The 23865-nt window shown below is 51.6% G+C and overlaps 1 protein-coding gene across 1 annotated transcript in view; it reads right to left on the bottom strand.

The window, feature by feature from the left end:
- Nucleotides 1-23865, bottom strand: part of MARF1 (meiosis regulator and mRNA stability factor 1) — a 508142-nt gene that overhangs the window by 96527 nt on the left and 387750 nt on the right. The window contains exon 20 of the mRNA XM_086949144.1: nt 15345-15547. Within this exon, the coding sequence (XP_086805270.1) occupies nt 15345-15547 (203 nt within the window). The remainder of the gene's footprint in view (nt 1-15344; nt 15548-23865) is intronic.

The following is a 23865-nucleotide window of genomic DNA, read 5'->3' as shown; positions in this document are numbered from 1 at the left end:
TCATTATCCGTATTTTAAAATTGTTTTTTCACCCTCTTTACTTAGCTACTTATTTCTCTTTACCTTCAGTGTACTCTTTCTTCTTTGGTTTTCCTTTCTAGGTTTGTTTTTCTCTTAGATTGTCTCCATTCATTGATTTGCGTCCGTCTTTCGATTTAAGTTCTTGGTATTTTGGTTATTCCGTTTCATTATCTTACATCTTATGTTTACCTTTTTCCTTTGAGTCTTATATTACTTTTTCATAATCTTTAGCTACATGCCTTTTGTTATTTCTCTCATCTTTTCTGAAAGTTTTTTGTCTGCCCCTTCCGCCATCCTTTTCTGCTTTCTTTCATTCCTCATTTGCCTTCCCCCATTCTTCTCTCCATACTCCTTTCCACCTCTAGACCATTTCTTTCCCGACCACCTTCCGTTATTAATTTCCAGAGAGCTTCATTTCTTTCTACCCCCTTTCCTTCCTTTATTTCCCCTCCAATCATCAAGTCCTTCTTTCTATTTTCTTCCAGTATGCTATTCTTCCCATGATTGTTTCTATTCTTCCAGCCGCAATTAATTTCTTGTTTTCTTCTGTTCATTATGTTGTTCATATGTTTACATCCTGACTTCTTTTCTCTATTGATTTTTACCCAGCCTTTTTAATGTGTTTCCTTTTTTTCTTTGCACTATGGCGCCACTCTTTTTACATGCTATCCTACTCCTTTTCTTGTGTGTTTTACGGTTTCTTTCGCCTGCAATCGTCTGGGCTACTGTTATAATACTTGCACATGCCCAGAATTGTTTCTTGCTAAAGTTCTGCTTGTTTCAGTATTCCAGTCTCCATAGTGATGCCTGTGTGTAGGCAGTTAGCGACTGAAGACTAGAGAGCGGGCAGCATCTGTTGGTGGTGCTTACTTTGAAATAAACTAATTTACAAATTTCACAGTGTTTTGACTAATTTAACACGGGCGACGAGGGGATTGGATCTCATTGGCCCTTTTGAGATTTGTAATTAATTTAGTACATTACACTTCCAAATGGGTCTCTACTAAGTGTGTGAATACAGTGAACACCAAAGTCATTCTTGACTTTCTAAAAGATGAGTTTGCTGGTGAAGGCATTCCCAAATGTCTCATTACAGACAATGGAGTACAATTTGTCTCCAATTATATGAGACATTTTCTGGATGACCTAGGAATAATGCATCTCAAAACAGCTCTTTATTCGCCACAGGCCCATGGTCTTGCAGAACGTATGAACAGAGTTGTTAAAAGTTGTGTACAAAGAGCTTTAGAAACTAAGACTCCTTTCAAAGATGTGTTGCGAGATACTTGGTGGGCTCATTGTACCACTGTTAACCATATTATGCAGAGTTCACCTTTCCAAGTGTTACGTGGGAGACAAACTCACTCTAAATTGAATCCTGGATGGTTACCGCCTCAAAATGTTATTTCCTTGGATAAAAAGGAGGTGGATGCCAGAATTCAATCTTATCAAAGGAAATATAAAGAACTGTACGATTCAAAGAATTCTACAAAAGTCAAAATGTGGAATATTAGTGAGTGGGTCTTAGTCAAGAAAACTAGGTTGCACAAAAAAGGTGTTACTGAATAAATGGGTCCATTCATAATAACTTCAATTCACAGAAATGTTGTAACAATGCAGAACGGATGTAAGTGGAATAGGCCTAGGCTTGTAAAATTCAATGATGTTAAGTCTTCCCTTTCTTCACATTTTGACTCTAATTCACCTGCTTCTGGTTTATCCAATTCTGATGTGGTTCCTACTAGAAGATTTCCTCAAAGATCATATTGTGTTCCTGCAAGTTTTAAAGATTTTGATTTAAATGTATCTTAATTGCCTTTTTACCTGTTTTATCTTATTCATTCATTTTCCTTAATTGCTTTTGTTCTTTCTCTTATTAGTATAGGGGATGTGTTCTGTGCTCTACAGTATTCCAGTCTCCATAGTGATGCCTGTGTGTAGGCAGTTAGACTGAAGACTAGACAGCTGGCAGCATCTGTAGGTGGTGCTTACTTTGAAATATACAAAATTGACAAACTTCACATAGTTTGACTAATTGAACACCTACCCTAGGCTTTTAGCACCTTCCTTGTCCTGGTTTTGTCGGTTAATCCTAACGAGGCCCATGTTCAAGTGTGTTTATCCGTTCACTGACACGTTCACAGACTACAGAGAACGAGTACTGATGTGTGTCTGCAGTGACTGACTTCCTTCCTATGTAAATTCAACCAGTGCGGGCCTGTTTCTGTTGTCTCGAGTATGTTTAAGACTGTTTTTAGTTTTCTCCACCTCTCTATTGCGGAGATAACCAGTTACCCAGACTTGTTAAAGAGACCGGATTGCCCTGTGTGCCGCAGCACTGTGCCCTTAGCTGTAAGTTCCAAGACACGTGATACTGCACCCCTCTGCAGCCCCTGGAGAAAACTGAAGGGTCTTTCTATACACGTATCTGTCAATCTGTCCATCACTTATGCTTCCTGTCTACCTGTTTTATCTATTACAGTCTCTCTGGTGTGCGTTTTTCTAACTGACGTTTGCCTATATCGTTTTTTTGTCTGCTCCTTTGTGTATATCCCTTTATCTTCCTGTTAATCCTGCCTGTCGGTTTGTTCCGTTTTTTTAAACTACCGTTTTATTCATGTACCTGTTTGTTTTTCTTTCTCCTCTCAAGTGTGTTTATCTGCCTGGTAACTCACCGCTTGCATGTTTATCTGTTTGGGTGTTTACTTGTCTGACTGTTTACTATGTTATCCGTCTAATTGTTTGCTTTCCCGTCTATCCAACTATCCGTGGGTCTATCTGTTCCTCTACCCAGTTATGTTTGTCTACCATGCATACTTGTCCGTCTCTCCAGTGAATTTTTTACTGTCTACACGTGTATTTGCTTGTCTAACGTCCACTGATCTCTGACAGTCCGTTTATCTGCATTGTAGTGTAACCCAATATTTCTGCATATGAGTCCAATATCGTTCCATCTGCCTGTTCGCTGTCCACACACCTGTCCCATTTCGCTCTTGTAATATTTTACTGTGCCGCTATAGCTCTACGCTACGGTGTCACCATCTATCTATTTGTAAACATTTAAAATATTAGATAGATAAAATGATAGAGACAAAAAGAAAGGAATATGCTACTTACCAGTATGCATCTGTTCTTGGCATATAGGGCTGCTGACATTCATATCTTGTGCATAGATCGCTACCTAGTGTTGGGTCCAGGTGATTGCACCTTGTTGTCCTGGAAGAGTCTTCGAAGTATCACGAGATAGGGGACTCCTCCACTGGAATACAGTGCGCATGGGCATCTTCTCCATCCTCAGATTGTTTTTCGCTATTGTGGCAGAGATGGAGTATAGTAAAGTAAGAGATTGCCATGCAAAAGAGAATCCTGCAGCTGCAACAGGCACCGGGGAGGAGGGTGGGCGATATGAATGACAGCAGCCCTACATGCCAAGAACAGATGCATACTGGTAAGTAGCATATTCCGTTCGAGGCATGTGGGCTGTTGAATTCATATCTTGTGTGTAGACTGTATAGCAGTATCTCCTCTAGCGGTGGTCACCTATACCAGATGCAGTAAATGTAAATGTAAATTGATACTTGTATAGCGCACTACTCACCCGCAAGGGTCTCAAGGCGCTTGTAAGAATACCGCTGTGGAACCCATCCTGGCTGTCCCTGTGAGGCGTCCACTCCTGGGCACCCCCAAGGTGGAGGCCAGGCATACTTAGAGTTGTGGGGGCCGTTGTGGAGATTAAGCAAGCTATTGCCGAGCAAGATGTAGCCTTATAGAAGAGTATGCTAGATTGCATCTTTGAAGATGCAAGAGGTAACAGATAATGTTTTGGATGGAAGCATCTAATGGATTGATTTGGTTATTGTTGCAATAAATTACAAATCTTTTCCATTTAGCTGCATAGCATGCTCGAGTAGTTGGCCGTCTTGCCTCCTTGATAATGTTCATGCAATCAGGAGGTAAGTTAAGGTATCCGAACTCTAAGACCTCAGGAGCCAGATCGCTAGGTTCATCTGATTGGGATCTGGGTGTCTGATTTCTCCATGGTTCTGAGTTAAGAGATGGAGCGAGAGGCGCAGCCTTTGATGGGGAACTACTGAAAGTTCCAGGAAGGTTGTGTACCATGGCTGTCTTGCCCATGTGGGAGCAACCAGGATCACTGTGAGTGACTGCTGACTTAGTTTGCGTGCCACCAGCGGAATTAGTGGAGCTGGTGGAAAAGCGTACGCAAATCTGCCTGACCAGTTCATCCATATCGCATTGCCCTGTGACAACAGATGTGGAAACCTGGCGGCAAAGCCCTGGAATTTTGAGTTTTCGTTTGTGGCAAACAGATCTATCTCTGGATGCCCCCATTTCTGGAAGAATGGTTTGAGAATTTGAGGGTGAATCTCCCATTCATGTAGCTGTTGGCTGTGTCTGCTTAACAGATCCGCTACTTGATTGTCTTTCACTGGCAGGTGTTCTGCTAGGAGAAAAAAGTTTCTTGGAATTGTCCACTTCCATAGGCTCTGTGCTAAGTGGGACAACTGTGGAGAGTGTGCCCCTCCTTGTTTCTGGATATAGTACATGGCTGTCATGTTGTCCGTCCGGATCAACACAGCCTTGTTGTACAAGTATTTCTGGAATGCTTTTAGTGCCAGAAATATTGCTAGCAACTCTAGTTGGTTGATATGCATTTCTTTTGTTTGATTGTCCAGAGCCCTTTGACTGTGTATTGAAGTAAGTGGGCTCCCCAACCTGTCAGTGATGCGTCCGCTGTTAGTACTACTTGTGGAACCGGCTCTTGGAACAGTCTGTCCTTGGAAAGGTTTTGTGGGTTCCACCACTGCAGAGTATAATCGTGACGGTCTACCAACACTAGATCCTTTCGTTGTCCCCGAGCTTGGTTCCACTGCCATGCTAGGCATTCTTGCAGTGGACGCATTTGAAGTCGGGCATGAGGGACAATGAATATGCAGGAGGGCATCATGACTATGAGCTGCATGAACACTCGAGCTGGCAAAGAGTGTTGTGGCTGAAATCTTTGAATGAGAGTCAGCATGTTAGCTATCCTGGCTGGATTTGGATATGCCTTTGCTACTGAGGTATCTATTGTAGCCCCCAGATATTGCTGTATGTGGGAGGGCTGTAGATGTGATTTTGGGTAGTTCATGGAAAAACCCAGGCTGTGTAGCAGCTGGAGTGTCAGACGTATGGCTTGCACACTGCGCATAGGAGTTTGCTTTTATGAGCCAATCGTCCAGGTATGGAAACACGTGGATGTGTTGCCTTCTGAGGTGTGCAGCTACTACCGCTAAACATATTAGGAACACTCTTGGGGCTGTGGTTACCCTGAAAGGGAGAACCTTGAACTGATAATGTTGACCTTATATTGTGAACCGGAGGTATTTCCTGTGAGCTGGATGTATAGGTATGTGAAAATATGCGTTCTTGAGGTCTAATGTTGCTAGGAAGTCGCCTTGCTGGAGTAACGGGAGTACTTGTTGTAGAGTGATCATATGGAAGTGCTCCGAGAGAATGTATTGGTTCAGCGGTCTGAGGTCCAATAGTGCTCTGAGGGAACCGTCCTTTTTTGGAATAAGGAAGTATAGTGAGTATACTCCTGTCCCTTGGTGTTGAAAAGGGACTGGCTCTATGGCCCCCTTTTCTAGCATGGATTTCACCTCTTGTTGTAGCAGGGTGATGTGTTCTTTGGACATAGGACGGTGTTTGGGTGGTATGTTGGGTGGAGTAGAAGTGAGTTCCAGGCAATAACCATACTGGATAATTTGTCTCACCCACCTGTTTGTGGTAATTGTGTTCCAGACTGGTAGGAATGGTTTGACTCTGCCTCCGACTGGTGTTAGATGGTCTGGAGGGAGTATAATGTAGTCACTGTTTGGCGGCAGTGGAGGTTCTGGTGTTATTGCCACCACGTCCTCTGCCCTTGTTATTATTGCCCCTATAACCTCCCCTGTTGGAGCCTTTAGTAAAGGAACTTTGGGTGATCCTTTTATATGTAGAGGAAGTTTGTGAAGTGTTGCCTCGTGCGGTGCCTCTGTAGGAGGAGCGACAAAAGGAACCTCAGTGTTGTTGAAGTTGCAGTGCGCCCATAGATTTAGCAGTTTCGGTATCTTTTTTCATTTTGTCTAAAATGGTATCTACTGCAGGGCCAAACAGGAAGTCTTGATTAACTGGTTGGTTGAGGATGGTGGATTGCACCTTGTTCTTAAAACTAGATATGCGTAGCCACGCGTGTCTGCGTAGTAATGCACAAGTTACTACTTGGGTAACGATATATCTGTAAGAGACATTAGTTGGTGATAGATTCCTTACCTTAGAATATCCCCAGGCGTCAGACTGGATCCGGAAACTTTTGCGTAGCAGTACCCCTGCGCGTCGGTAGGCGTCGTCTGCGGCTCCGCGTCAGTCGTCTGCGTCGTGGGCGCCGTGATGACGTCGTCTGAGTATTTAGACGCCGCCTCCGCGTGCTGACGTCAGTTCTTAGACACAGCTTTTCCGCACCAGAAACTCAGAGCTATTCTAAAAACCAACACTGGTGCCTTGAAACTAGGGCCCTGAAAGGGGATGACCTTAACCCTAGACATCGGTTCGCAGAACGGGGAGGATGGGTGGGTTGGTAAGGAATCTATCAATAACTAATGTCTCTTACAGATATATCGTTACACAAGTAGTAACTTGTGCATCTGAAAGAGACACGTCAGTGATAGATTCCTTACCTTAGAATAGATACCCGAGCAATACCAACCCCGGTGGTGGGTCTGCGAACCAATAATCACACCAGAAAGTCCTGGAGGACGGAACGGCCAAAGAAGCCATCCCTCCGGACTTGGCTGTCCAGGCAATAGTGTCTTGCAAACGCTGGCAGCGAGGCACACGTAGCCGCCTGGCAAATGTCCTGCAAGGGCACTCCTCGGTCCAAGGCAGTTGTAGTCGCTGTGGCCCGAGTGGAATGAGCCCTCAGCCCAACAGTGGGTTCCTTCTTAGCCAAGGAGTAACACGCCTGAATACACAAGATGATCCACTGCGAGATTGTCCGCTTGTGCACCGCTTTCCCCTTCTTAGCGCCCACGTAACCAACAAAGAGTTGGTCATCCACCCGGGACTGGCGTGTGCTATCCAGATAAAACGAGAGCGCACGTTTTGGGTCCAGACGGTGGAGCCTCTCTTCCTCTCTCGAGGGATGCGGAGGCGGAAAGAAGGTGGGCAAGGTGATGGACTGCCCGATGTGGAAGGCTGTGACTACCTTGGGCAGGAAAGAGGGCCTTGTCCGGATGGACCGAAAGGAAAGGAGGTTTACAGGATAGAGCCTGGAGCTCACTCACTCTCCTGGCAGAGGTGATGGTTACCAGGAAGGCAGTTTTCAAAGTAAGAAGGCGGAGAGGACAGTTGTGAAGTGGCTCGAAGGGAGCGCACATCAGAAATGTAAGAACCAAGTTCAAGTCCCACTAAGGCATCACAAAGGGAACAGGAGGGTACGTATGAGTGATGCCCTTCAAGAATTGATTAACAATAGGGGACTTGAACAAAGAAGGTTGATCAGGCAGCCTCAAAAAGGCTGAAAGAGCAGAAAGGTAGCCAATGATAGTGCCCAGAGCAGAGCCCTGCTGGGCAAGAGAAAGAAGGAAGAGAAGAACCTCAGAAACAGGGCAGTGCTGTGCACCATGCCACAAATCTGTTCCACCTGCAGGCATATACCGACTTTGTGGAGGGACACCTGGCTGCCAGAATGATGTTACAGACTTCAGGAGGCAAGTCAAATGGCCTCAACTGTCGCCACTCAATCTCCAAGCATGGAGGTGGAGACTGGACAGGTTCGGGTGGAGGACCGTCCCCTGCCTCTGCGACAGAAGGTCCTCCTGAAGAGGCAGACGAACCGGGGGATCGACTGGCATACTGAGTAGCTCGGGATACCAGTACCTTCGTGACCAGTCCGGAGCCACAAGGATGACTTGTGTCCGGTCGCGCCTGATCTTCTTCAGCACTCTGGGCAGAAGTGGTATAGGCGGAAAGGGGTACAACAGACCGCAACTCCACTCGCGTCGAAAAGCATCTCCGAGCGAGTGCCGCCTTGGAAATTCCAACGCGCAGAACTGATGACATTGCGCGTTCTCTTCGGTGGCGAATATATCTAACCAAGGCTCTCCCCACTGCAGAAAGAGACCTTGCGCCACGTCCGAGTTCAGACGCCATTCGCGATCCATCATGCACCGGTGGCTGAGTTCGTCCGCCCTGGCGTTCAGAGAACCTGCCAGGTGTTGAACCACCAGGGTCACTCCCTGATGTTCCAGCCATTGCCAGAGGCGCAGAGCCTCCTGGCAGAGGGTCCACGACCCCACCCCGCCCTGTTTGTTGCTGTACCACATGGTGGTGGTGTTGTCCGTGAACACCTGCACCACACTCCCCGAACAGAGGGGAGGAATGCCTTCAGTGCTAGACGAATCGCCCGCAGCTCCAAAAGGTTGATATGGAGCCGGGACTCCGCCGGAGACCAGAGGCCTCTGATCTCTGCCTCTCCCATGTGGCCTCCCCAGCCCTGGAGGGACGCCTCCGTCACAACAACGTGCTCCGGTTGGGAAAGGGAGAGGGATCTGCCGCTGACCCAATCGCTGTCCGTGAGCCACCACTGCAGCTGACTCGCAGTGCCCTCCGAGATCAGGACATGGTCGGACAGGTTGCCCTGATGCTGGCCCACTGAAACTTCAGGTCCCACTGTAGAGCCCGCATCCGCCAACAGGCGTGATGCACCAGAAGAATGCAGGAAGCCATCAGCCCCAGATGCCGCAGCAGCGTCAACCTGACCGAAACTCGGGATAAAGGCTGAAATATTGGAATCAGAGCCTGAATATCCCGAACCCGCTGTTTGGGTGGGTAAACCCGAAACTGCGCCGAGTCGAGAACCGCTCCGATGAAAAGGAGCTTCTGAGAGGGACACAGGTGTGACTTCGGCACATTGATGGAGAACCCCAGCTGGTGCAAGAGGTCTGCCGTCGTCTGGAGGTGGCTGACGACCGTCTGGGGCGAGCCCGCCTTCAACAACCAGTCGTCTAGGTAGGGGAAGACTGAAACCCCTAACCTGCGCAGATGAGCTGCGACCACCGCCATCACCTTCGTGAACACCCGTGGGGCGCTGGTAAGGCCGAAGGGGAGCACGGTAAACTGAAAGTGCTCATGGCCTATCGTGAACCGCAGGTAACGCTGGTGGGCCGGCAGGACGGGGATGTGGAAATAGGCGTCCTGCAAGTCCAACGCTACCATCCAGTCTCCTGGGTCCAGGGCAGCGAAGACCTGAGCCAGAGTCAGCATTTTGAACTTCTCCTTCCGGAGGAAGCCGTTGACGTTCCGTAGGTCGAAGATAGGGCGTAGGCCCCCTTTGCCCTTCTTGGGTACCAGTAAGTAGTGGGAGTAGCAACCACGTCCTACTTCTGGCCCAGGAACGCGCTCGATGGCCCCCTTGGCCAAGAGGGCCGAAACTTCCTCCTGGAGAAGCCGCAAATGATCCCCGATACGCGGTGGTTTTGCGGTGGCATGGCTTGAGGAGTCATCTCGAAGGGGAGGGAGTAGCCCCTTCGGACGATCTGCAGCACCCACCTGTCCAAAGTGACAGTGCGCCCATGAGAGTGGTGATGGCGAACCCTGGCGTCACATGGGCCGAAAAGCACGGACTAGGAGGGTTTAGAGCGGATGCTGCGGGGGAGGGTGTGGACTGGCCTCGCCGTTGCCCCCGACCGCCTCCACGGCGATTTCCACAGCCGCCACCGCGCTGGATGGTAGTCTGCGGCGTGTGGCTGGCAGCACGTGTGGGGGCATCCCTACCTTGGCCACGAAAGGAGCGAAAGGCACCCGTTTGCGGCCCAAGGACTCGGCCGTAGCCCTGGAGTCCTTAAAGCGCTCAAGCGCATGGTCTGCCTTGTCACCAAAAAGGCGACGGCCATCAAACAGCATGTCCATCAAGGTGTTTTGGATATCAGCTGAAAAGTTGGCGGACCTCAACCAGGCGTGGCGTCTAATTGCCACCGTCGTTGCCATCGCTCAACCTAGTGAGTCGGTGGTATCCAGCCCACACCGGATAGAATATCTGGCTGCATCCCGGCCCTCCACAAGGGCTTGGCCGACTTTGGCCCGTACCTCTAACGGACACTCTGGCAGCAATTCCGCGACCGTATCCCACAGAGAGTGGGTGTAGCGGCCCAAGAGGCAAGCGGTGTTGGAAGACCGCAGTTCCAGACTAAGGGAGGAGAAGACCTTTTTACTGTACATCTCGTACCTCTTGGATTACCAGTCCGGCGGGGCCAACGGGAATGCGGTCTGGGAAGTGCACGCCTGGATGACCAGGCTCTCGGGGGTGGGGTGGGTGGACAGGAAAACTGGGTCGCCAGGGGCCGGGCGGTGGAGTCTGGACACGTTCCTATCTACGGGCGAACCCGTAGCGGGTTTGGAACAAGTGCCCAAAAAAACTTCGGTCAAGGCCTCATTAAACGGCAGCAGAGGCTCTGTCGGGCATGACTGCGGTTTAAGGACCTCAGTGAGGTTAGTCCTCACGGCCGCGACGGGGAGCTCAAGGCCCAAGGCCTTGGCATCCCTCATCAACACCACACTGTAGGTTGCCCCCTCCTCCGAAGCCACGGTAGGAGGTGAGACAAAACCAGTGTCTGGAGAGGTGTCCAGACCACTGGCATCCCCAAGGTCACCTGTCCAGTCCTCTAGAGGCTGACACTCTCGGATCAGAGGGTCCTCAGACCCCTCCCAATACTCCTCATCACCCATTTCCTGAAATTCAGGGTTGTCAACCATAGGGCCGGTTCATTGAAGTAAAACTCCCCAAGCGCAGTCGAGAGCGGCGCCCAGTGGCGCCGCTCGGACGTCGGAACCGGAGCGAGGGAGGCATCGGGGACGGCGCCGCCCGAGGACGGCACCGGAGGTGACACCTGACGGACCGACGCCGGACGGAGGCCCCGACCCGCTAGGGGCCCCAGACGGGTCCGCTGGGCCTGAAGGCGCCGCGGAAACCGTCGGGGAAGATAGGTTCCTCATAGCCATGAGGAAGCGCTCGATCTCCCCTGGCGTCGCGTCTTGCCCAGGGACCGGAGGGTGTGGAGCAGGCCGCGACGCCCGCGACTCCGGTGGAGCCGCGTGGGCGGTTTCACCCGAACCCCCGGCCGCGTCGCGCGAGCGTCGGGGGGAGTCAGAAGAGCGATGACGCCTCTTCGACTTCTTGTGTTTCTTACCGGACGACGACTTCGACCCGGAGGAGTGGTGCCGACTCTCGGAGCTGTGATGGCTCCGTCCCCGCGACCTGTCCCTCGACCTCCCGTGGGACCAGGACTTCTCGCGGCGCGGGGCCGACTGCCGGAGTTAGAGTCGCCTGCAGGACCGCTCCCGCCTGGCTTTCGAAGAGAGGGCCCGGCAGTCGGAGCAGGCCTTGTCGTCGTGGTCGGCGGCTAGACAAGTTAGACACAGGTGGTGAGGATCCGTGACCGACATCGTGCGGTCGCAATCTTCGCAGTGCTTGAATCCAGGCATCCCTATGGCACCGATCGGAGTCGAACGACTTCGAAAAGATGATCAAAATGATCAATAAAACATTAGTCAAAAAGTGGCTAGAAGTACTGCTTTTTCCAGATCTGCGCTTGCTGGCGCGGAAAAAAGAAGAATTGACGTCAGCACGCGGAGGCGTCGTCTAAGTACTCCGACGATGAAATCACGGCGCCCACGACGCAGACGACGGACGCGGAGCCGCAGAAGACGCCTACCGACGCGCAGGGGTACTGCTACGCAAAAGTTTCCGGATCCAGTCTGATGCCTGGGGATATTCTAAGGTAAGGAATCTATCACTAACGTGTCACTTTCAGATACACTAGTATTAATGGACCTGGCTGCTGTATCGGCTGCGTCAAGCGCACATTTAATGGAAGCATTAGTAATAAATTTGCCTTCCTGTATGAGGTCGTTAGCCTGAGCTTTGAAAGGTTCTGGCAGGTGTTGCAGTACACATTCAAGCTGGTCGTAGTGTGCTCTATCGTAGCGAGCTAGTAGAGCCTGTGTGTTTGCAATCCTCCATGAATTAGCAGCCTGTGAGGCTACTCTTTTGCCTGAGGCTTCCAATATTTTAGACTCCTTGTCAGGAGGTGGAGCATCTCCTGTTGTTTGCGAGTTAGCTCTTTTGCGAGCGTTTGCTACTACCAGTGAGTCTAAAAGCAACCGGCCTTTAATGTAAGCAGGGTCTGTAGGGGCCGCCTTATATTTCTTCTCAATCCTGGGATTGAGTACACGTGCTCTGGCTGGATCTTTGAATATATCTGGCGCGTGTTTCAGTACCCCTTTCAGCATAGGAAGTGTACTGACATTTTCTCAGAGGTAGGAAAAGTGTCAAATAAAAAATCTTCTTTTATTGGGTCAGTGTGCATGTCGACCTTGTGGTATTTTGCTGCCCTATCTAGCAGTTGGTTAAACACAATGGTGTCGTCGGTAGGCGACGGCTTTGTAGGGTATGGGGAGGTGTCAGGGATGGGTTGTGTGTCATATGGATCATTCTGATCCCCCCCCATGTGCCATCCTGTGCATGTGGATCCTCTGGTTCGTTAAAATCATCCTGAGGATCTTCCCCCATGTTATCCTCATCATTATAGTCTGAATGTGTAGGAGAGTAGGGCCCAAAGGCATATTAGGATAGAAAGGAGGAGGAGTAAAAGGCCTAGAGGGAGACGTCCCGAAGTCCTTTTTCTTCGGAGGAACAGGGGAAGGAGTGTGTGTCCAATGGTCTCTTTTTCCAATAATAAACTGTTACTTTGCCAGTTTCAGGGTTTATATACAGTTTAGATTGTTCCTCTGATTCTGGATCGGGATGGAAGAGTTATTCCTTTACTGTCTGTGGCTTTGGCGCCAATGTTTTTGGCTTACTGACTTGTTTGTGTCCTTATGGCTCGAGTGCCTTTGGTTGTGGAGTCTTTTTTGTCTCGACTGTTGCTTTGGGGTCGGTAACCTTTTTTGGTTCGACGTTTTTTGTTGGTTTAGCAGTCTTTTTCGGTTCGGCGACTTTGTTTGGGTCGACTACCTGTTTCGGATCGACCTGAGCTTTTGGTTTGATACGTTTTTTATGCTCGACGGCTTTCTCAGACTAAATGTTTTTTGTTGACTCGATGACTTTTTTCGGTTTCAACGGGTTTTGTGGTGTGATCCTGTTTTTGCTGACCCACACTCTTTTTAGAATCGACGGCCTTCTTTGGGACGTGTGCTTTTTGGAATGACGACCCGCTTTGGTTCGAGGCTGTTCTTCGGCTCGATAGCCTTTGACTTGATAACCTTTTTGGGTTGGGCGACTTTCTTTGGTTCGACCACCTTCTTCGGCTCGACGACCTCTGGTTCGACGCCTTCTTCGGTTCGACGCCCTTTGGCTATACGGCCTTCTTCGGCTCGACAACCCTCTTGGGTTCGACAAGCTTCTTAGGGAAATGTTACTTGAACCTGGGCTATCGGAAGGCTTTGTTTTGGGCTTCGGAGCAGAGCCGGAAGGCGGGGCTTCTGAAGGAGCTTGTCGATCTCGGCTAAGGCATATAGGCGATGCTTCGACCGGAGCCTTCGGTTTTGGGATAAGCTGTGTTGGGGGCTGTGTACTCCGTGTTTGCCCCGGCGGCATCTGGTCATCGGAGTCCGACTGGTCCTCAAAGGTGACTATTTCTAGATCAGAGTACGCTGCTTCTGGGAGGTCGTGTTCATCATCGAAGATGTTCTCCGGTTCCGGTGCCGGCCGCTGCATCTCTAGCCAATTTTCTTTGTTGTACTCCAGTGATAAGCACTTGTTGCATATGGTATGTTTGTCAGTATGCGGGAATTTGGAGTGGCATTGTGGGCACCTTTTCAACGGGCTCCTTTCCATCGCCAGCAGGCCCACGTGGCGTCGAAAGGCCCAACTGCCCGTGTCGACGACCGGATCAAGATGGAAAGTTTAGTCGAGTCAAGAAGTACCGAACGAGAACAATGCTGTTGAAGGTCTTTTAACACCTTAGCTGCTACGAAGGTTTAGCACCTAGTGCTGAACGTTCGAATAACGAGCGCTGGCTCGTCGGCCAACAGTCGTGCGCAGCACTGGGGAGGTAGCGCTCGTGATGACCGTTGGCCGACGGCAGCGCTTAAGGGGTTAAAGTAGTTTAGTTTTGATTCCGAAGTTGGAGTAGAGGAACAACATCCGAACCCAATGGCGGAAAAAAACAATCTAAGGATGGAGAAGATGCCCATGCGCACTGTAGTCCAGGGGAGGAGCCACCTTTCTCGTGATACTTCGAAGACTCTTCCAGGACAACAAGGTGCAATCATCTAGACCCAACACTAGGCGGCGATCTATGCACAAGATATGAATTCAGCAGCTCACATGCCTCGAACGCTGTATTTTATGGAAGGACGCTGTACTTATATGTGCATTTGTTTGTGTGCTGGTATCGGAGTGAATCTTAAACCACCACACACCGAGCGATGTACCTGCCACTTTTTTTTTTACTATTTCACTTCGACAAGTTGAAGCTCTTGCGTCCTGTGCCCTGACCATCAATTCGTTGATCTTTGGCAGCTCCGTGACAGGGGTGGCACATCTCCACCGCGTACCTAGTCCCTTGCAGTTGAAAAGACTGATTTTGTTGCGTTCTCGTACAAAAAACAAGCATTGGGATAGCCAATAGGTCTCGCCTTTGGGACCTTATAAGTGTTTAGTTATCCAGCAGAATATCCTTGGTGCAACAACATCGACTGTTGCATAGATAAACACTTATAAGGTCCCAAAGGCGAGACCTATTGGCTATGCCAATGCTTGTTTATATCTCTCAATGAGCTATCTAACAGAGAATATCAAAATAGCTAACTTCCACTACATAGATGAGACCACTGAAGCTTACAAATGGGTGTTGTCAATAGCCAAGTTCTTACTGGAAAAGCAATCATCTACTGTGCTGTTCACACTGACTCAATAGAAAGGAAACCAAGAATAAACATAGTGGACACTTTGTACAATTTCCCAGTTTACATGCCTTATAGCTTCATAATTGAACACTTCAGCTGAAAACTTCCCTAAGTTGATTTAAGAGTCCTTGCTTGGATAAGGATTAAAAGCAAATCCTTGTCTAAAGGGAGAACAGTACACATTTTTTTTAAATATAAGTGAATAATGACAAAATAGAGATGGGAAACAAATGTCAATATAAGTGTGTGTGTATATATATATATATATATATATATATATATATATATATATATATATACATACATACACACACATACAGATATATAAAGTTAAGTAAAGTTAAGTTCAATTCACATTAAGAATTCATATCACTTACTTGCAGGACCTCAGGTATGGCTTCAAAGAGATCAAGAAGTTTAGTGAATCCATAATAGGTAAGTTTGCACTGACGCCCAAAGTGATGGTGGTAGGAGGGAATAAATTTATTGAACGGCATCCGGAAATTAGTTTGATGACGCAACAAGTCTACTACTTCCTTGGCAAACTGTTTTGTCCTTTCAATTTCATCTTGTGTTCGTTCTTTGCATGAAAAAGAGGCAAGAATGAGTTTAATTCAGGAAGCAGTATGCTGCATCGGCTGTAAGGTACACATGGAGGACATTTCACAAATAAAGGTCAATGTTTATGTGCATTCAAATCTGCGCCACTGCACATCAAGCAATTAAAATGCATTGCAGTCAGAGCAGAAACTTAAATAGAATGTTTTACCTTCAGAATTTCTTTAAAATTAAAACTCTGATAGAGACTGTTAGTTATAGATTCCTTACCTTAGAATTTCTCCCAGGCGTCAGTCTGGATCTGGAGTTTTTTTCTTCAATAGTATCCCTGCACATCATGACTGGATACCACCAGGGGCGTGGCTTGGGCGCCGATGGCGATGGTCGCCTGAGAGCTCGGCTCCGGGACTGAGCCCGCTTTTATCCTGCAGATCGGAGTCCGCGGGGCACCCTGACCCCCGCAAACCGATGATCGGACTGATTGGGACCTGCTGGGACACCCGGTGAAACTCGAAAACCGGTTGATCCGACGAAAAACCGAAGTTCAGGGGTCCGCGGAGTGGGACCCAAGATGGCGCTCGGACCTCCTCGACTCCTTGGCCGGGACCCTCAACCCGGAGGAGCGTAGTCGGACACAGCGCATCCCCTACATCCTATCTCCCTATGTCATGACAGTCTGGGTGACGCTTTGAATAGGTTCGAGCACGGTGACCGACCCCGGACGGATTGCTGGCCGAACTATCGTTCTCAGGACACGGACGTCTGACGGCCCTGTGTGTGAAGCCGACCCCACGAGCCGCACCCGGCTACCCCCCACCGAGTGACTGAACTCCATGGGCAGCACGGCGCCCTGGCGCCACAAAGTCTCCGGCGGCACTGGTGACTCTCATTCCAGATCCTCATCGGCCAAGCGGGCCTACCCGACCTGGCGCCGTTCGTCCCCGCCTCCTCCTCATTGCCCTCCGACGACACGGTGGTGGCGCGGCCCAAGGTTGCGGAAGAGCAGCGGGTCCTGGAGACGGCGATCGACGACCCTCGGCTCAACGACAGCGTGCTGGGAGAGACATAGCCGACGCCCGCACTCGGTGGTGCCTCTGACAGACTTTCCACCACGGAACTCAATCGCCATGGGAAAACCGAGGGGACCCAAGGGGACCACCCCAGCCGCCTCGGATTCGGAGGCGCCGGACAAGGATGATCGAGGGGACCCGGAGAGCTCTGGTGGTCCTCACTTACAACAACAATTTGACCGGGTCCTGGAGGCGATCGCGACCACGCGCTCGGCCCTTCAGCAGGACATTGCCCAGGTTGCGACGAGCCTGGGCCTCCTTCGGGCGGACCACGGCAAGCTCTCGGATAGAGTCAAGGAAGTGGAGAACTCAGTGAAGACCTTGGAGCCGGCACAGAAAACCCTGGCCGCGACGATGAAGGATGCCCTATCCCGGATTGAGGCCCTGGAGAGACGGGCGGAGGATGCGGAGGGACGTAACAGGCGGAACAACATTCGAGTGGTGGGCCTGCCGGAAAAGATCGAAGATGGCGACATGGTGGCCTACTTGGAAGCTTGGCTCCGAGACACAGTGACCCCAGAAGGCCGGTCCTCCTTCTACACCCTGGAGCGGGCGCACAGAGTGCCGGCGAGGCCGCCGCAACAGGGCCACGCCCCGCGACCGGTGGTGGCGCGTTTGCTGCATTTTCGGGACAGGGACCTCATCCTTAATGCCGCCAGACACAATGGCCCTTATAAGGTGGAGAATAGCCAGGTGAACATTTTCCCGGATTACACGTATGAGACCCAGCGCAGACGGGCCTCTTTAAAAGCGATCAAGGGCGAACTCCGGAGCGAAGGCATCCAATATTCGCTCCGTTTTCCCGCAAGGCTCCGCATAATCATTGATGACAAGACCCAGTTCTTTGATTCCCCGGAGGAAGTCTGCAACTGGCTCGAACTCTATAGGGCTGGTAAAGATGGTTTCAGCTCGTCATCTCAGCTGGCCGTAGACCCTGGGCAGCGACGGCGGTCCAAAAGACTTCGGAGTCGCCGCGGCAAGACAGGCAGGCCTTCGACTGTGGAGACATCGGCGGAGCGGAACGGAGTGCTGGAGATGTTGTCTACGCTATCTGGTTCACGAGGTGGCCCCATTATCGAGGAAACGGACCCTGGAGGTGAAGGGGCACCAACGGACACGGAGGACTCGGAGACCGACAGTGTCCACATGCCGGTGATTACTCCAAACTCGGCTGAGGACTTATTGGATGGACAGGGATGATGGGGTGAGCTACTTCCAGTTGGGTGGGGGTTTGCAGCGGGGGTGGTAGGGGTAGGCGATTGATTATGAACTCCGGTGAAGGGGGGGGGGGGGGGGGGGCCCTGATCATGACATAGCTTTTTGTCTTGGGCTCAATCTAGTCTCGGCAGCCCGGGAGTCGAGGGCCCATTACCGGCGCCCAGCCCGCACCTAGCCCTTAAGGCCTTCCTGCAGGTGGCGACCGCAGGATTAGTCGGGGATTGTGGGATTGTTGGGGGTATGGTTTGGATGGGAACTAGATGGTACTATTTGGAACCTGTTCTGGGGAGGGTGGGCAGGGGTTTGTTTCAAACGGGCGTTGTTGTTTTTTTGTTGGGGAAAATGGCCGCCATCAGTGTTGAATTGACTGTTGCTCTTTCTTTGTTGGAACCGTGGAGGAGAGACCTGGAACGAACGATATGGGACAATGGCTGATATTGCTAATGTGAAATGCATCACTTGGAATGTGCGGGGGCTTCACACTATGTCTAGACGCCACAAAGTTCACGCTTATTTAGTGCGTAGAGGGGTGCAAATAGCGCTGCTGCAGGAGACTCATCTCAACAAGGCGGAAGGGGCGGCGCTACAGCGTAGATGGAGAGGGCAGGTCTTCTATACTTCGTACTCAGCGTATGCCAGGGGGGCGCTTATCTGGATCAGGGCTGGGGTCCCCTTTCAGGTTACGAAATCAGTGGTGGACCCGGAGGGTCGCTACGTGGCTCTCTCAGGCACACTGGGGGGGAGGGACTTGAACGTTTGCTGTATTTACGCGCCTAATGTAGACCAGCTTGCCTTCCTCTCCGGGTTATCGGGTTCGTTGGCCCACTTCTTCTCTGGACCCCTCCTACTCGGGGGGATTTTAATTCAATAGTGGACGTGGAGGCCGACCGCTCACACCCCCCCCTCCCTGACTCCCCAGTGCGCCGGGTGGCAAAAGGGAGGAGGGACTAGCAGACGCACTGGGGGCTCACGGATATCTGGAGAGCACAGCACCCCGACACTAGGGACTACTCCTATTTCTCGGGCCTGCATGAGTTGCACGTCCGACTGGACGGGTTTCTGGGATCGGCGGAGTTAGTTTCCGCAGCGGTCCGGTCTGAATATTTGACCAGGACTGTTTCAGACCACAACCCGCTCCTGCTGGACCTTCGCTGGTTTCCCGGGGTTCCTGCGGTGCCCACCTGGAAAATGCGCCCGGAGATCTTAGAGGACAGTCTTTAAGGCGGACCTGGAGGATAAAATCTCGGAGTATTTCGCGTCCAACGGGGGTACTGCGGGATCGAGGGCGTTGGAATGGGACGCCTTTAAGGTGGTGATCAGGGGCTACTGCATTTCTAAAAAAGTGGGCATGCGGCGAGTCATCCTTGATGACTTGGCTGCGGCTGATCGGAAGCTCCGCGAGTTGGAACTTCGCCGCCCCGGGCGTCCTGAACTCCAGGAGCGCACGGCGGCGGCAAGGGAGGCGGTGGCGGCGGAGGTCGAGCGGTTGCGCTGCTTCGATTACAAGGCCTATACTACTAGGTCGCTCACGGAGGGGGATAGGTCGGGCGCTTTGCTGGCGTGGTTAGCTAATCCTACACGCCAGACCTCTCTGACGACGTCCATGCGCACGGCGGAGGGGGCCGAAGTGCACACTCAACCTGAGATTTTGGGCTGTTACCTGCGCTACTATGAACAATTGTACCGCAGTAGCTCTGCCAGGGACCCCGACCTCATTGAGGACTACCTGCGACCCCTGGAGCTACCAACGCTGGAGCCGGACGTGGCAAAGGCTCTGGGCTCCGACATTGAACTGGGTGAAATTCGCAGCGCCATTAAAGGGATGGCGAGGAATAAGACTCCGGGCCTAGATGGCCTCCCGGTTGAATTTTACTCCGCCTACGCCGACCTCCTGGCACCGAGGCTGCTGATAGTTTACAGAGAGGCAAAGCGATTGGGTCGCCTCCCCGGCTCGATGTGTGAGGCCTTAGTGGTTCCCCTCCTCAAACCAGGAAGAGAATCGACCGACCCGGCGTCCTACCGGCCTTTATCAATGCTGACGGTTGATTATAAGATACTGAGCAGCATATTGGCATCGAGGCTGCTTGGGCACATGCGCTCTCTGGTACATGAGGACCAGGCTGGATTCATTCCCAAGCGAAACACAACCATGAATATTCGCAGGCTGTTTCGTTTGCTGGGGGAGCCGCACACGGATGCCCCGTGCCCGGTAGTCCTCTCAGTGGATTTGGAAAAGGCCTTTGATAGCCTGGAATGGGACTACCTGCGCAGTGTACTACTGCGGTTCGGTCTGGGAGAGGGCTTTGTCAGGTGGACTACGGTACTGTATGCCTCGGCGTCGGCCAGGGTAAGGGCAGGCCCGCTGATCTCCTCGCAATACCCGGTGGAGAGAGGCACTAGGCAGGGTTGCTCATTGTCCCCGCTGCTTTTCGCGCTAGCGGTGGAACCGCTGGCGCTGCTGCTCCGGTCGGGGGTCCACTTTAATGGTCTGCGGACGCCATCGGGCCCACATTATATCTCGCTGTACGCTGATGATCTGTTGCTCTTCCTTGAGGACCCGGTGGCTGCCTTGGATGGGGCTGCGTCGGCGCTCACGGCTTTCGGGGAGGTCTCGGGCCTTCGGGTGATTTGGGCCAAGACCTGCCTGTTCCCGGTTCGCAAGGGAACGCCCAGCCCCGACATCAGTAGGGAGATTAGATGGGAACCTGACTGCTTTAAGTACCTGGGGGTGTACATATACCACGACCCGACTGACCTCCTGGATGGGAACATAGCTCGCTGCACTCGCGCGTTGCGTGGTAGCATGGAATTCTGGGCTACCCTGCCGCTCTCGGTGGCAGGGCGGATCGCTCTGCTGAAAATGGTGGCACTCCCCCGGCTGCTATACTACTTCCGTGCGCTGCCGATTTGGATCCCGCCGGCCACCTTCCGTCTGTTGCGATCTATGGTGGTGGGATTCCTCTGGGGTTCGGGCCGCCGGAGAGTGGCCTTCAAGACCCTGATGAGGCCGAAAGCTGAGGGGGGTCTTGCGGTGCCGGATTTCGAGAAGTATTACTTGGCAGCGCAACTACAGACCTTCACCCAGGAGGTCGCCAGGGAGTTCCGAGGCCCGGAGTCCGGGAGGGGCACCGGGATGGCTAGGCATGTTATCTCCATCGCGTTGCGACAACGTCTGGCCTTGCAGGACCTGACCCTCGAAGAAAAGACCATTCGATTATGTTGGAACCGTGCCCACGCCCGGGGACAGTTGCGGTTGCCCTATGCACCTGAAATACCACTGGGTATGTTGACGGCCCTCCCTCACGGAGGTGATTGGTCACGCCTTGGGAACTGGGAGGACGCGGGTTTGCAGCTGGTGGGAGACCTTTACGAGGACGGGGCACTATTGCCCTTTCAAGAGCTCATGGACCGCTTTGACATTCCTCGTGGAGACTTCCTCTTGCACACGGCTCTGATCCGAGTGATTCAGGCGCACTGGAAAAACGGACTGGAGGAACCGCCTATGTCCGCGGTGTGCCAGTATGTTATGATGTCCGCGGGGACGATCAAGACGGTCACATGCCTGTATAGCAGACTGATTAATGAGGGGTTGACCCCCCTCACCACCTTAAGAACCCGCTGGGAGGCAGACATAGGGAAGGAGATTCCGGAGACGACCTGGTCACAACTTATGAGGCGGGCCTGGAAGGGCGCACGCCACGCCCGCTTCCAATTAGTCCACTTCTACATACTCCACAGGGCCTATTTGACCCCAGCGAAGATACAACAGTACTTTGCCACGGATTTGGCGGAATGCCCCAGGTGCCGGGCGCCTGAGGCGGACCTCCTCCATATGCTGTGGTCTTGCCCGGCGTTGTCCTCCTATTGGCTTGGAGTGGGAGACACCCTGAATAGGGTAACGGGGAGGTCCTTATCGGTTGATGCGGCGGTAGGGCTCCTACACTGGTTCCCGCATACCCCCAAAAATAAAATCTCTAGTAAATTTATCGATCTGGGGCTTCTCCTTGCTAAACGGGAGGTGACCAGGAATTGGAAGGCAAGGGTTGGTCCAACAGAGGCTAGGTGGCACGGCGAACTTTTGAAATGGGCGGCGGGGGAGAGCACGCTGCGATACCAATTAGCTAGGAGGCAGCACAACGAGAAAGCGCAGGAGGCAGCACTTGAATGGGAGACGTTAGTGCAGGCCCTCAGGGATTATTGCGCTTCCAGCGATTCCGAAAGTGAAGATGCAGCACGTCCCGAGTCCCGATAGCCACCTGTACATTAAATATCTGTAGCATACACGGGGAATCTCCCATGGGTCTTCCTACACGCATTACCACACACTGATGGCGGGGTTGGGGGGGTTCTACCTAATTCACTGGGTTGTTGGGGGGGTTTCTTTTGCCTTTTTTGTGGGATGTTTTAGAAAAGCAGATGAAGATCTAAGGATTATCCGGACCAGCTTCGACCTCCTTTCGGATCCCCACCGGTGTTCGCCGCCCGACCCTCGGGTTGTGGGCTGAATGGCTGTGTACACATATAACATTGCCAGGGGGGTTGGGATGTGTTCTACTCTTTCTGATTGAGCCTATAATGCTGGTCCAATATGTAATTTTGACTAATTCCTGCAATAAAAATATATTTTTAAAAAAAAATAAAAAATGACTGGATACCACCAACTCACTGGGCAGAGTGATTTCCACATTGGTAGCTGTTAGACGCTAAGCCCGGTTGAGGACTTCTGGTTCTCATGGGATGTCCAGTCTTCCTTGATGGACATGCTCTTTGATCACACTCGCCTTTTTGACGACTCAGTGTTTGAATGTTTCAAGGATTTTCGAGCGACGGCCAGATCCTTGGGCCTCACTTCTACCTCACGTCCACCTCAGTCTGCCTTTCGTGGCTACGGAAGGGGTGCCCAGCCATGTCCTGTCCAGCCCAGCCACAATCACAGAAGCTTTCCAGCCTCTGCATGGCTGCAGACATGGGACCCAGCGTCCTTGCGGGTCAGGGAGCCAGCGAGCAGGCCAATCCACCCACCCCCGGCCGCCACACCTTCCTAGTCCAACATCTCAGGCCCATCAACGACCAGTTGGAGGCAGGATCCACTGGCAATCCATCACGTCGGACATGTGGGTTCTGCAAATAGTCTGAAGCAGCTACTCCCTTCCTTTCGAGGCTACCCCTTCCTCTATGCCACCTTCTTAAGATCACATAACAAAGGATCATTTGGCACTTCTTCGCCAGCAAGTATCGGCTCTCTTGGCCAAGGGAGCTATAGAGAGGGTCTCTGAGCTAGACGTAGATTGTAATTTCCGCTACAAAGGCCTACGTCCTATCAGACCTCTGTGCCCTCAACTTCTTCCTCTGGAAAAAGTTCAAAATGCTCACCCTAGCCCAAGTTCTGTATGCAGTCGACCCAGGAGACTGGTTGGTGGTGTCGGACTGGCAAGATGCTCATTGTCATATCCCTGTCCTGCCGGCCCACCAACTTTACCTTCGGTTCACGGTGGGCAACAAGCACTTTCAGGTCACCTTGCTCCCCTCTGGCCTTACCAGTGCCCCTCGGATGTTCACAAAGGTGATGGCGGTGGTCGCTGCTCATCTGCGCAGATCAGGGATTCCAGTCTTCCCCTATCTCGACTACTGGCCGTTGAAGGCAGGCTTGCCCCAGGCCGTCGTTTCCCACCTCCATACTACGGCATATCTCCTGCATTCACTGGGATTCAATATCAACATGCCAAAGTCACACCTGACTCCCTCTCAGACGCTCCCTTTCATTGGGGTAGTTCTGGACACAGTGCAGTTTCGGGCCTATCCTCCTGAACAGCGAGTACAGGATATTCGGGCTATGATACTGATGTTTCAGCCTCTATCATGGGTTTTAGTGAAAATTACAGGCTGCTGGGCCTCCTGCATCCTGCTGGTGGATCATGCCAGATGCATATGAGTGCTCTGCAGTGGGACCTGAAGTTCCATTGGGTGCAGCATCAGGAGAATCTTTCCGACTACGTCCAGATCTCGGAGGGAACTGCACACCAACTGCTGGGGTGGCTAACGAACCAAGATT

The sequence above is a fragment of the Lissotriton vulgaris genome, unplaced genomic scaffold (assembly GCF_964263255.1).
Source record: "Lissotriton vulgaris unplaced genomic scaffold, aLisVul1.2 SCAFFOLD_694, whole genome shotgun sequence".
In the NCBI taxonomy this organism is placed as follows: Eukaryota; Metazoa; Chordata; class Amphibia; order Caudata; family Salamandridae; genus Lissotriton; species Lissotriton vulgaris.
The sequence above is the reverse complement of the archived record's forward strand: the minus strand, read 5'-3'. Positions and strand labels throughout refer to the sequence as shown.